Raw genomic sequence first — 14,554 nt, 5'->3', positions numbered from 1 at the left:
ACAGGACATTCAAGTTTACTTTCCTAGCCAGGGCCCCTATTTTTCAATAACCCTGATCCATAGATAAAGACACCAGAACTGAGACAAACTACGTGGGAGGAGGAGAGGCAGCAGGTAATGTGAATGAAACATCCCTTTCCTTATGAAACTTAGCTAAGGCTTTGGAGCAAGGACCATCACACACAGCAAGATCTTGGAAGGAGAACTACATGTAGAATTTCCCAAGCTTCCTCCAGGGGCAAACATACGATATCCTGACTGTCCCAACCATCCTGTAAGCTCTTTCTGGGTAATTTAGCATTTAAAGAGGGATACACACACCATCCCTTCTTCTCGAGGGTTAGCTTACTGCTTGTGTATCACCTGGACTCTTGATTGGGCAGACATATAGGACCATCAACTCTGCCTTAGGAGCTTTAGTCTCCAGTGATCACCAAAACAAATGCCTTGAGGTGTGTGTCTTGCTTTGTTTTGTTGTGAAAACAGAACTCTAGGTGGAACCACCAGGATCAGATGAAGTTAGGGAAACAACTCTTCAGAGCAGACAGTAGCTTAAACACTCGGGTGAGATCCTTCCATCCCATCTCTGGGTCAAGAGTTTAATTCATAACCCAGATCCTGCACATGAAGCAACACTAAGGATATCCAAAGACTCATGACAGACCTTACTGAATACTGATTGAATAAAATAAAAATTCTCTCTTGCTGCCAGAAAAGAAGTGACTTCTGACCACTTGTGACACGATACAACAAAAATTGATATCCCAGAAGCATTTATTTATGATGAAAATTCAACTTCCTACCCTTGTGCATCTACAGTGCCTTGGTACTACAGAGAGAGCAGAGCGCTGGATTTGGAGCTGGGGGGCGGGGGGAGGGAGTAGGCCCAGAGTTGTAACCACCACTGGGCCTTGGATCCCTTGACTGTAAAATAATGGGAATGGACAAGGCCTGTGAGGACTTTTCCAGCTCAAGGTCTGTCACTCCATACCCTGCGCCCTCCCCATCATTCCCTCCCTTCCTGCCCTAGCCCCTGCAGACTTACTTAGACTTGTTGATGGCCCTCTTGAGCTTCTTTTCCAGCTGCCTCATGCGGCCCATGGCGGCATTGTACTTGGCTGCTGTCTCCTTGTGCACCAACTCGCTTCTTGTTTTGGTCTGCTCAGCCTCCATGACCTTTAGACAACAGACAACAAGGGTCAGCCCCCACAGGTCCTAGGGCATCTGCCACACCTGCCTACTTAACACCAGTGGGCAGATTTTTTTACTTAATCTAGCTTTAAAAAAAACAACTCACAACTACCTCCAATCAGTCTTAGAAACCGGTCAAGATAGATTAAGGTATAACAAAAGTATTAAAAATAGGAACCCCCCCCCTTTATAGGTGAGGGGGGCATCAGGGCCAGAAGACTACATGGAAAACCCTGAGACTTCTTTCTCCACGCTCAAGCAGGCACTTTGATGACTTGTCCATTGTCCAGGCACTGCCAAGAACAGTCAAAGTCCAAATGTCCAAGAGAAAGAACCTGCAGGGTCCAAATCCAACTTGTTTTGGACTTAGCTGATGAGTTAAGAATTACAGATTCAGGTCATTTGGCAGCTTCCCCATCGAGGATCCACCATGTGGGCTGTTGTATCACATAAAATAACGTATTTAAAGTGCTTTGCATCAACATCTGAGATACATCTAGACCTGACAGTAATCACTATACTAAACCTCTCCTGGCACCCATAGCTACTAGAGTCCTTCCCAAAATGAAGGCAGTTAGGTGACTCAATGAATATAACAGTGGTCTTGGAGTAAGGAAGACTTCAGTTGAAATCTGGCCCCAGATCCTTGCTGTGTGACCCTGAGCAAACCACTTAATTTGTCTCCATTTCCTCATCTGTAAAATGGAGATACCTCCCTCGTAGGGTTGTTGTGAGAATAGTGATATTTGTAAAGCATTCTGCAAACTTTAAAGCACCATATAAAAGCTGCTATTGCAATTCATTTTGTGTTATTCTTTCTACATTTCCATTGTATTCCAAAAGTCTCCATGCAGTTTTAAGCTTTAATAATTTAAAACCTTGGGGATACTCTCTAGATGGCTGCCTTCTTCTGTAAGAAGGTCATTTCCTTGACATCTCTGTGCCTTAACGTGCTCTATATTAATGGGTAAGCCTATTGACACAAGCTTATCAACATATAGAGCAGTCATCATCTGTCAAGAACCAACAGATAGTTAAAAGTCAGGAAATAGTACAATTAGGTGGCCCCAAACTGGTCTCCTGAACTTATTCTTAGCCTGGACCTTTGGGAAATTTAAAAAAAAAAAATGTTTTCTCCTAAAATGTAACCTAGCTCTCACCACTCCTAATCCCTAATAGAGAAAATCTTACATTGTTTTAATGAGGGTCACAACTGAGCAATCAATTTTTTTAAAAAAGGAGTCCTTAATGTTTCTTGCCTCAGATCCCTTGGCAGTGAAGCTTACAAACCCTTTCTCAGAATGTTTTCAAATTCCCACAGTGGTTGGTTGTTGTGGTCCTTGGTTCTGGAAGAGGACCCAGATGACATCACTGTGTTAGAGCCGAGCTGCAACGTTTCTGCTGTGGCTGGTCAGACCAGTGGAGCTCGGAATGCTCCGTCAGTTGGACAGAGTCCCTATGGACATTTGGGATGACTTTCTCTAATTTTACACATCTCGAATTTCTTCTGGGTGAGTCTGTGAAATCACACAGGACAACTGCTCACAGGCTGGTAAGGATACAAGGAGACCTTCAAAGTCTTTCTTAGGAACCTTAGAATCGATTGTATGACAGGGGGGCATTGGGAGAACCACCCAGTATGGTGTACCCTCGTCAGAGAAATGTGCAAAATAAAATACATGGGAAGCCCCTAATGTTGAAATAGCAGTCAAAATACTTAAAACAATAACAGTATCTAAGGTTCAAAAAGTATTTCAAAAATTACCTCATTTTATCCTCATAAGAACCCTACATCCCTTCTCAGAATAAAGCTTTATTATCATTGTTACACTATTAACCCCTAGAGGTAGGTGCTATTATAATGTCTATTTTGCAGATGAGGAAACTAAAGCAGAAGGGAAGTGTCTTGCCTAAGGTCACACAGCATTAAATATCTGAGGCAGGATTTGAACTTGGGTCTAACTGACTGCAAGCCCAGCATGTATTTTGTGCTGTTCCTATAACAAGGTCCATAGATTCTAGTGCAAAAATCCTTGCAATAAAGCAAGAAAAAAATAAGAAAATTAAACTTAATCTTTTTTTTTTAATTACAAAATAGAAAAAGACAGTAAAAAAAGCGTCATGTGCCCAGCAGTACATCAGGGATTCAAAATATGTAACAATAAATTTCCATTTCAAGGAAGTGTATATAATAATAGAAGACATTATGTTCACGACTCCCATCTTCACTTCCTTGGAGGTTTTCTTTTGTTCTCTGCTGTGCACTTTTTACTTATTTTTTTTCCCTTTCACTCCTCCACCCCCACTTTCCCCAAGCAGGCTACAGTTAAGCATGGATATGTTTAACTTAATAATCTTTGAGAAACCACAGCCTCCTTCCATGTTCCAAAACATCCTTTACATAAATACAAAGTTACTGAACTCTACCATCCACAGGAGTCCATTAATGTATTACAATTTTTAGCTCCCACTTGTAAAGATGACAACACCTGACTACAAGCCCCATGTATTTGTTCAGAGAATCGATAAGGAGGGAGCCTCCGCAGTGACCAGGCAGCTTCCCTGACAATAGGCCCTTTAGCATTCATTCAAATAAGGGCAACACTTAAGCTGCCCACTGTCCCCACCATGAATCCCCCTCCTATTTCCCAGGAAATAAATTCCACTTTAAGATAGTTTAACTTTACAATGAACTACTGTCTGCCTTCCCATACACCCACCTACTGTCCCTAGTTCTGCCTTCTAGGACGAGGAAAAAATCCCTCTTCTACATGACAATCTTTCAGATACCTGCAGCCAGCTATCATGTCCCTCTCCGGATCTCCTGTTCTCCAGGCTAACCTTCACCAATTCCTTCCAATGATTCCTGGACAGCTTGCTGTCACTTTCACATGGCCCTCAATTTTACTGAAGAATGCTATAGTATTCTAGGACTCAGTATAAACAAGCATCCACCTGATGCCATATGCTCCTGTGTCATCCCGGAGGAGTTGTACCCTGCAGCTCAGATTTGCCAAACAATCTGACTGTAGTCTGCAAATGTCTTTAAAATACACAGAAGGAAAAAATGGCCTGGTCCCCATCACATTTGAAATTAAGGTCTTCAAAGAGTAAGGATCATGATCGTAGGGTTTTGGCCCTTGGTTTGGTAGCTTAGTATTTAGGGAAGGAAACAAGCAAGTGCTAGACACTGGGCTAAGTCTTTCACAAGGATCTCATTTTGATCTTCAGAACAATCTTTTTGAGATTGGTGCTATTAATATCATTTCATAGCTGAGGAAACAGGGTGACTTCTGTAGCTGATCACACTGCTACTAAGTTCTAAGATTTAAATTTGACCTTTGTGATTCCAGGCCCAGCTTTCTGCCTACTAGTATACCTAGCTGTCTCCCAGTGAAAGGAGCTTATCATGCCCTGGGGAACCAATTCACCCTAGCCAAATTCTCGATTATTGGAATACCAGGTAGAAGCCAATTGATTAATTTTTACTGAGATTCTGAAGCTATTTCCAAGTATCCAAAGGGCTGCCATATGGAAGAAGTAGACTTGTTTTCCTCAATTCAAAAAAAAAAAAAAAAAATGAAACGATCAGTAAGATAAGAAACCGTATAGTGATCAAGTAAAAAGTATTAAGCACCTACTATATGCCAATAACCCTGTGCATTGGATCTGAATTCAGAGGAACCTCAGGTCCCTGTAGGACTGTTCTGAGGCAATGATGCTATCCGGTACAAAGAAGATTCAAACTTGCTATGAGGAAAAAGTTCTAAAAGCATGAAATGGGCTGCCTCCATAAGTGCAGGGCTCCCCTCCCCACCATTAGACATCACCCAGCAGAGAAGAGATGGGAGTTGTTTTTCTGTCTCCTGGATTTTGCTAGTAATACACAAAAAAGCTGAAGATTTTTGTAAATTTAGTTCACACCTGATTCCTTTGATAAAGCCATTATGTTTTTCCACTGACTTACTAGGGTTTTCTGAGTAAATCTTCACACATTTCAGTATTCCATGAGTCTATACTCAATGTGGGCTCCCTCTAAATTAAAATCCAGTCATCCCTACCTATTGCTGTCTCAGTCTTGTCAATCAAATGACAAGAATTTAAGTTGCATAAAAAGCTATGATCGTGTCCTTTCATAAACCAAATTATATGGATGGGCACTTAGGGATCATGTGAGTTATTCACTAAATTATCCTTCATTTTTAATATTTCACAGGCCCTCATCTCTTTTCCCTTTTCTACATCCTTCACACTTTTCCATCATTTCTCTTGTGTAATGTGCAACCTTTATGGGTTATTTATTGAACTTCCTATCATAGTTTAGACAATAAGCATTCTCTATCTCCCTTGTTTTTTCCTGGATGGATAATAAAGCTCTTTTGAAGGCTTTGAAATAACTTCTATGATCAGCAGTGTATAATCTGCAGAGAAGCATTTCTAGGAACTCGCCACCATCTACATGAGAACTCTTCTGAAACACTTCTAGGACCTTGTCATCATCTACATGAGAACTCTTCTGAAGCACTTCTAGGACCTTACCACCATCTACATGAGAACTCTTCTGAAGCACTTCTAGGAACTCGCCACCATCTACATGAGAACTCTTCTGAAGCACTTTTAGGACCTCACCATCATCTGCATGAGGACTCTTCTGAAGCACTTCTAGGACCTTACCACCATCTATATGAGAACTCTTCTTCCAGAGGAGTTATGTGGAAATCCCACATAACAGTGGTACAGATTCTTGTTGGGTATGCAGCTCCCTGTCTTTTTCCTCCCTGTATATTACTAATCAGAAGACTGACAAACAAGGTCACCTCTGATGTTACATCTGTAAAAGAACCTTGTATGATTTTGACATAAGCAAGAGAGTTGCTTTGTTGGAAGAAAGCCCTTATGGCTGCCTTTGGCTTTTCTTTTTTAAAATCATAGTAAAAAGCACAGTGAGTTCTTGTAGTCTATGTACCCGTCAATCACTTGTGTGACTTCAAAGATATAGGGTAACAAAGATTATATTTGTGAAAATCTGCCGGTCCCCTCATTTCCTCCTAGTCTAATGTGTGTCTCCTGCTTATCATCTACAAACAAGTGCTTTTATCTTTGGCTGAATCTTTTCCTCCTTCATCTCAGGCTCTTGGTCCCATTTGAGACATGGTTCAAGGCACTTTTCTGCAGAAGGCTTTTCCACTCTTCCCCCTGCTCTCTTACACGTATGTGGTATATTATCTCATTGAAATGGGAGCTCCTTGAGGACAGGGACTTGTTCTTGCCCTTTTTAACCTCGGTATTTAGCACAGAACCTGAGCTGATAAGGACCTGATAAATGTCTACTGCCCTGACTTGACTCTCTATATTGAGACCCATTTCTTTAATTTCTGATCTTGACTTCTCACTGCAGCACCAAGTAATAGTACAGAAGGGGCACGAGCAATCTTCCTGCCTTCGTCTCAGTTTACTGGGAAAGCATCCAGTGTTCCACCATCACAAGTGAACAAGCAGAGGCTGGACGACTGCTAAATGCAATTCAGCATGTCTCTGGTGAGCCCTTGGGGGCACTGCTGGGCCTGCCCTCCAGGAGCTTACATTCTCCCAGAGGGAAATGATGGACCAGCCCAACAAGTGCTTTTGGTTGAGGATATCATCACATGAGGGAGTCTCAAACAGGCATAGAATTTCAAGCCCAAATCACTTGTGATTCTGGTTCTACGACTTAAAGTGAAGCACAGACTGGAAACTCCCTCTGGTGGGTCAGTGAGCCAGCTAGATGGAGCAGGAGAGAAGGCCTGACTCACATTCAAAAAACAAAGCTGGGGAAAAGCCTTCCAGATAGGCCTGGCTTTATGAATGACGGTCCCCATCCTCCCAACAGCCTTGCCAGGAAGGAGCCAGCATCCCCATTTTACAGCTGAAGAAACTGAGGCAGATGGGTCCAAGACTGGATTTGCACTCAGGTCTTTCCCGACTCAGCAGCACTTGTGGGAAACAGAGTGCTGTAATAATAGGGTCTTCGCAGGGGACTTTTGTACATAATGTGCAAACAGCACTTGACAGACCCTACTTAACACACTAACCAAACGCAGCCATTTTTACGAACAAGAATAGCATCTCCCTACATGAAAGGCTGCAGAGAGGAAGAGTAAATGTGGTTTTAAGTCCTTTCCCAGTCACTTCTCACTAGATTTCGAGTAGGAAGATGGAGCTTCAGATTCTAGTCCCAGCCCTTAGGAAGTGTTTGGTGACCTCCCTAGGCCTTCATTCCTGCCCTGAGACAGGAGCAGAAACTCAGAAGTTTGTGCTCCGTGGAGATGATCTCTTTTGAGCCCTATAATAACACTGTGAGGTAGATCCTGGGGCTATTACTCCCATTGTTATGAATGAGCCGTGATGTCATGGCTGATAATGAATGTTATCATTAGGTTTAAGTTCAAATCTGGCCTCATACTTGCTGTGTTACCACAGGCAAGTCGCTTCACCCTCTGCCTCAGTCAGTGCTCTTGAAGGAAATGGCAAACACTGCAATTATCTTTGCCAAGAAAACCCCAAACAGGCATGGAGAGCCAGACATGACTATAAGAAAAAAAGGACTAAGCAAACCTAAGATTTGCTGCCCCCCTTATTTGATTCTCACAACATCCAGGGGAGCTAGGGGCTCGCTTTATCCCAGTTTTACAGAGGAGAAAACTTGCCCAGTGTCACAGCTAGTAACTGTCTGAGGCAGGATTAGAACTCAGATATTCCTCGTTCCGGCCAGCTCACCACACAGCTGCTTCACGTCTTCCTGCCTCCGTGTCCTGCACTCAGCCTCTCTCAGGGCCTCTCTCAGGGCCTTCTCCTTTGAATCATTAAAAAAGTCACTAGATTACAATCTAATCCTTAGAAAATGGACTTGGGGGCAGGATGTGCTCGGTTTTGCCAAAAGCTTACAAAACTTGGCTGCCCGAGCAGAGGAAGGGGTTTGACTGGTAAGTAAACGTCAAGATTTCCCCAGGGGAACTACGGGGAAGTTAGATCACTAGTCAAGGGCTCACTGGGGACGCCTTCAGGAAGCACCATTGAAAAACTTGTGGGGGAAGAAAGGCTCACTTCCCCCCAGCTGAGCCACTTCCCCTGGCACGGTGCTGTACTCTAACAGCAGCCCGGCCCGGAGGCCCACTGAAGAGTCCAGTGGCTCCTGACTGGGCAAGTCACCAGACCTCTCCTTGCCTAGTCTTGTCCGGCCCCAAAGCTGCGATCCTGTGCTCACTTTGGGTTCATTTTCTATGGTCTGTATGATTGTGAGAAGGGAGGTTTCATATTTACTGCTGTTTCATTCTTGACTATTTACTATTTCCATCTGTTTATCTTCCATCGAGCAATTGATAAACATTTATTAAGCACCTGCTACATGTCAGGCACTGAGATGAACTCTGGAGATACAAAAAGAGGCAAAAGGCAGTCTTTGTCCTCAGGGAGCTTAAACCTACTGGCAATGAGCAAATGCTGCACAAATGAGCTACGTACAGGACAAATAAATAACTGAGAGGGAAGCCACTAGAATGAAGAGGACTTGGAAAAAGCTTCTTGTAGGAGGTGGGATTTTAGTTGGCACTTCAGCTCCAACTAAGCATTAATTGCTTAAACCTTGAGTCAGACTGAAAGGTTCAAGAGTCCCACCCGAGGGACCAAAAACCAGACTTCCAAAGCAGATAATCAGAGGTGGCTACTGACCTTACAAAAACGTTCAAGGTACTAGGGAACAAAGGCAAGTTTTACCGTTGGCTCGGTTATGGTTTTGGGCCCCATCCAATACGTGAAGTCATTTACACCTTCCTCCATTGACGTTGATGACATTTGGAAGTCATGTCTCCCTGGGTAGGGGGAATTTCAGGAGTTACTCTGATCCCTGAGTTAGAATCTGGGAGGTTCCCTTCTTCTCCCTGACTGGATTTAAAGTCGGAGTTCCCAGCACTGTTGCTCTATATCCCGAGCTTCTTAAACTTTTTCCACCCACAACCTCTTCTTGCCCCAGAAATGTTTACACAACCCTGGATATATAGCTATATAAATGTTACACGAATCAAACATTTACTGATGATAAATCACAACTTTGTGATGTCCATGTCCAGTTATGTGATCCCATTTGGGCTTGTAACCACAGCTTAAGAGTTTTGCTCAAGGCACAGGTTGTGAATTCAGATACAAACTTTTAGGAAAGACCTGCTGCATAAAGCCTGATTTCCCTGTGATCTAATCAGTGATTCCATACAAAATAAGCAACCCAAATAGTCCAATGGACTTTGTTTCTCAGATTCCCATTCATGATTGAACAGAGTGACCCTGCTCTCCCCATCCCCACTCCAGGGGCTCATGCCTCACATTCTGCAGCATCTGTTGACTCCCCCAGTAGAAGGTACAGTCCTTTAGAAGAGGGGATTCTTCTGCCTTTCAAAATATTCCCAAGCCAGCAAGCAGCTAGGAAACGCTTTCCTGTGTACCAGGCACTGTGCAAGCGCTACAGGGTCAGAAAGCAGCAGCAACACAAACAGCTGCTAGGTATGAGGGACATAATAGTGACCAGCCTTACACATGCATTTACAGAGCAAGGCCTCACATACAGTCAGCAACCGTGAGGCAGCTGCCTTTATTATCCCCATTTTACAGATAAGGAAGCTGAGGCAGAGAGAAGCGAAGGGATTTGCTCAGAATCACAAAGCTAAGTCCCTTTCACATTGCTGAGACTCAAACGTTGTGAAGCTCCTGGCACAGCATCTACTATTATAAAATGCTGTTATTATTAATTATAGAAAGAACAGGAAAAAGAGAGAACGCTGTCCTTTCCCTCAGAGAACTTAGGATGAGGGTAGGCTGTAACAAGTGTATAATAAGGAAGTAGATAGTAATGGGGGCAGGAAAAGGAGATACTCTGATAATAGGTCCTCACAAGGTTGGAGGCGGGAGGAATCATTTCCAGGTGGGCCTCGGGAAGGGCTTTATGGAAGGGGAGGTGGCCAAGGTAAAACCCACTGGACAAGACGAGACAGAGGAGCCGCCGGCCAGATCCGGATTTAGTGCTGCAGTGGACCTTAAGAGGCCATCTCCCCCCATTCCACAGAAAAGGTTAACTGGGCCCAGAGAGCCTGAGTCTGCCTACATTCACCAAGGCAGTGAGGGGGAAGGGCCAGGATTTGAACTCTGGTCTCTGGGACCAAATCAAGCACACTTTCTACCATAATACACAGAGTAAAGGAAAGGAGAATGAAACCAGGACAAGTGATTTGAAAGCCAGAAAGGCCAGGATAAAGGCTTTGTATGGTTAAATTACACACACAGTAGGGAGGTTTCTTAACTTTTTTGGGTTGTGGACTCCTTTGGCAGAGGGATCCCCCCCTCTCAGAATAATGGTAGTTTTAAATTCATAGAATAAAATACATAGGATCAAAAGGAAAGCAATAATATTTAAATACAATTGTCAAAATGTTTGAAAAAAAAAAAAAGTTCATGGTCCCCAGATCAAGAACTCCTGAATTAGAGGGAGGGGCAGAGAAACTGGGTAGTTGGTTATAAAAGTTCAGGCAAGACAGCCTCTGAACATTTTTGATCACACCTGGAAGAGGATCTGGTAGTTTTCAACGGATCACAAGCTCAATGTGATTCACCAGGGAGATGCTGCAGCCAGAACCGGCACAGCCAGGGTCCTGGCCACCCAGGACCCCGGCCTTGCCCAGAGTCCTTTGCTTTCCTCGGCAGCAGACCCTGCCAGTGTTCCCGGGTCCCTCTGTGGCACAGTAACGTTCCATTCCCTTCATAAGTCCCGTTTCATTCAAACATCTGCCAATGGATTAACGCTGCAAAAAGCCTGCGAGGCCCGGGCCTCCCTTCCGGACCTCTGTCCCCCAGTCCCTGCAGTGAGATGCTGTGTCCCAGGGCAGTGCCTGGGTAAGCAGCTTTCTGGGCAGAGTCCCGACTGCTCGACTCATTCACAGCTCTGCCAACAGGGCTTTAATGTGCCTGGACCCACAACCCCCCAATATCCATCATTTTGTCAGTGATTTATTTTTTGTCTTTGTGTCCCCAGTGTCTGGAATAGGCAGTGAATGCATTTTAATCAATGTTTTTTGATCGGGGGGAAAATACCCAGGACCTCAGGTGGCCATACGAGTGACCCAGTGTCTAGAAAGGGAGAAGGAAAGGTTCTGTTGGTCACTCCCCCGCAGGGAGCATCTGAAGCACCGAGTCCAGTTCAGGATGGGCACCGCAACCTGCCAAGTCGGACCCTTGGCCAGCGGGGTGATTGGAAGGGTCAGGCCCCTCCAAATCGTGCTGCTGAAGGACCCGGAGGAGGGACGGTCGGGGGGCGAGGGAAGGAACCGGACAGCTGACTTCAGATAAACCACAGAAGATCTCTCAGCCCCAGGGAACAGCGAGCTAAGGAAGAGCACCCCAGCGCTTGTTGGGCACGCCAGAGAGGTGTGGATTAGATGAAATCAGAGCTTTTTAAATCTTTTCTACTCCTAACCCCTTTTCACCTGAGAGACCCCAAGTATATATGTATATAAAACAAGTTTACACATCAAACATTTACTGAAAATCACAATTTTGCACCTCACCACCTTCAGTTGCAAGACACCATCAGTAAGAAGCCGTAAATAAAGTGGCTTCAAAGGTCCCTCCCAACTCAGGGGCTCTGCAGGAGAGGATCTCTCCAAAAGAGAGGCATCTTTGGGGTTCAGGCCCTAAGGGAAAAGGCTTTGTTGCCTTGCTGATGTTTCCTAGACAACCAAGGAGACCTCCGCCTGAAGCCTGACGTCAGAAGGGTGAGATGGGTAAAGGGTTGAGACTGGGAGGAAGCCGGGGGCCTGTTATCTGGAGGAAAGAGGGAAGCAGCTCGGGTCAGGGACGGAAGGGGTCAGGCCAGGGGCAGCCGATGGAGGTCAGCAGCCAGGCTCAGCCATCAGCAGTGCGAGGGCGAGGGGCTGCAGTGTGGAGCACGTGGCCCAGGGGTCCCCAAACCCTGCCTTTGGACACTAATGAGTCACGGGCCCCTGGCCACAGCTGGATGCCATTGAATTGGGCGTCCCCAAAATTCCCTTTCCCAGGATCCATGTGATTCCAGCAATTTAATGACAACAACTGACATTTATGCTGCACCTTCTGGCTGGCAAAGGGCTCCAGGGGTCATCTCAGGGACCTTCCTTCCCTAACTCTGGCCGGAACAGGAATTCTGCCTGGCCTTCAAAGCCCTCCCGACGTGGTGCACAGGTCAGACAGAACCGGACCCCCTCTCCCCCTGCCCACATGGCACAGGCCGATCCAACCGGCCCCCTTGCTGTAAAGGGGCCACAGAGCTCCGCGCTCGCTCTTTTGGGGATCCTTCAAGCCGAAGCACGACTTCCCCCAATCACCTGCTATTTATTTCACAGCCACCTACACACCTACTTCCTGCCCAGCATACCACAGGGGCTTAATGCTTGGGAAGTGCCAGCAGGTAAGCACTGTGGGTACCATGTCCCCATTTCACTGATGGGGTAACTGAGGCTCAGCCGACTGGGGCCGTAACGCCAGTAACTATCAGGCAGGATCTGAACAGCCTAAGATGAAGCCACGGATGGGAGAGAAATCATCACAACAGTAACCTTTAGACAGCACCCGCTCTGTGCCAGCCACTGTACAATCACCTGATCCTCCCAACTACCCTGGGAGGGAAGTGCTATTATTAAGCCCATTTGGCAGATGAGAAAACTGAGGCAGGCAGCCGTTAAGGATGGGCCCAAGGACCACAGCCGGTCAGAAACGGATCGATGGAGAGACAGCCGGGCTGAACATCAGGGCCCAGGCCGTCAGCAGAGCAGAAAGGGCTCCCCCGCCGGGCTTCCATTACACTCCCACATCCTCGTCGCCATGTCCACCCGAGGGTCTTGGGCACGCCCCCGCAGAGGCCTGCAGCCTGGGAATGGGCACCCTGTGGGGGCCCCCCGGCCCAGAAAGAGCGGGAGTCACAAACGTTGGCAAGGCCAGGGAGCGCCAGACAGGCCCGGCCCTGTGCCTGACGTTTATGGACCCCTCACAACCACCTGCCAGGTAGATGCTGCTGTAACAGGAGGCAGCTGGGGCAGGCCCAGGGAGGTGAGGGAGGTGAGGCAGGGTCCGAGGCTCCCCCGCTCCACCACGGCGCCTTTGGCGAGCATCTGTGAAGTGCCCACTGCGGGCAGTGTCGTGCTGGGCACGGAGATGCAAGCTGACCCAGAAGCCACAGGCCACGGGCCGGGCCAGAACCTTGCTGCGGTCAGGGAGGAGCCCAGACCCCCTCAGCTCTTCCCAGGCTCTGCTTCCCAGCACCCCCCACAGCTAACCTGCCCGGGCTCCCGTGGCTTCCATCCCAACCCCGGCAGAGGGGCTCAGGGCTCCATCTCTCCTCACGCTCCTGGCGGCCGATCTGGGGGTCTCCTCAGATCTGTTCTCCCCCCTCAGCCCCTGCTGAGAGCGCCCCTCTCCCTCGGACCCCAGGGACCAAGGAGAGATGGCCTGATCTCTGGCCCCACAGCAAGGCCCCTCCTCGGAAGCTGAACCAGACAGTGCGGGCCTGGGGGCCCCGGAGTCCCAGCCCAGCTCTGGCCAAGACCGAACCCTCGAGCGGGGAGGCCGGGCCCTGAGGCCTCTGAGCCTGGAACAGGGAGAATGCTGCCTCGGGGGCGGGGTCCAAGTCCTGACTGTGGAAAGGAACAGGCCTGCTCCTAACCGGCCTACGGGGACCCAGTGACCCCGGGAGCTCCATGCTGGCGCCCCGCACACAGCAGGCGCTTAACAAGGGCTGGCTGAGCCTCGGCTGCACCTGCACGCCAGCAGGGAAGGCTTTCGCTGCACAGGGGACGCCCCTGGGTTTCTCCTCTTGCCAGGCCGGGTCAGCGGCCGGTTTCCTCAGCCCCGGGGCGGTGCTCCCCACCGGGAGAAGAGCCCTCCCTCCCATCCCTCCACCAGGTGTCTCCTGCTGGCTCTCCCTCCTCCTGTTCCCAGACACCTCCTCCCTTCTGGCCACATCTGTCAGCAGGGAGGAGGAGGGCGGAAGGAAGGACCACGTGGGCCCCGTTAGAACTGGGCCGGCGGCGGGGGTGAGGGCTGGGGCCGAGACGGGGTCACAGAGCGCGCCCTCCCCGTCTGGTCACGACCCCCCCCACAGTGCCCACCAGGAGCAGACTTCCCAGACGAAGACCCCCCCCCCAGCAGCCCGATAAAGGCAGGGAGGAGGGAGGCTCCCCTGCCATGACAAGCACAGGCGGGAGCCATCATCGCTGGCCCTCGGCCGAGGCCGCCCAGGAAGGAAGCAGCAAGCTGGGGGTGGGGAGGAGAGAGGGGGAGGGGGGTGATCCCCAGTGACCTCGGCCCACCC

General features: G+C 47.9%; 1 protein-coding gene across 2 annotated transcripts in view; it reads right to left on the bottom strand.

Annotated features, from left to right (window-relative positions):
- Window positions 1-14,554, bottom strand: part of SH3BP5 (SH3 domain binding protein 5) — a 74,311-nt gene that overhangs the window by 5,007 nt on the left and 54,750 nt on the right. For both annotated transcript variants that reach the window (XM_074270786.1, XM_074270787.1), the window contains one exon: window positions 1,046-1,176. In XM_074270786.1, coding sequence (XP_074126887.1) covers window positions 1,046-1,176 — 131 coding nt within the window. The remainder of the gene's footprint in view (window positions 1-1,045; window positions 1,177-14,554) is intronic.

The sequence above is a fragment of the Sminthopsis crassicaudata genome, chromosome 5 (genome assembly GCF_048593235.1).
Source record: "Sminthopsis crassicaudata isolate SCR6 chromosome 5, ASM4859323v1, whole genome shotgun sequence".
In the NCBI taxonomy this organism is placed as follows: Eukaryota; Metazoa; Chordata; class Mammalia; order Dasyuromorphia; family Dasyuridae; genus Sminthopsis; species Sminthopsis crassicaudata.
The sequence above is the reverse complement of the archived record's forward strand: the minus strand, read 5'-3'. Positions and strand labels throughout refer to the sequence as shown.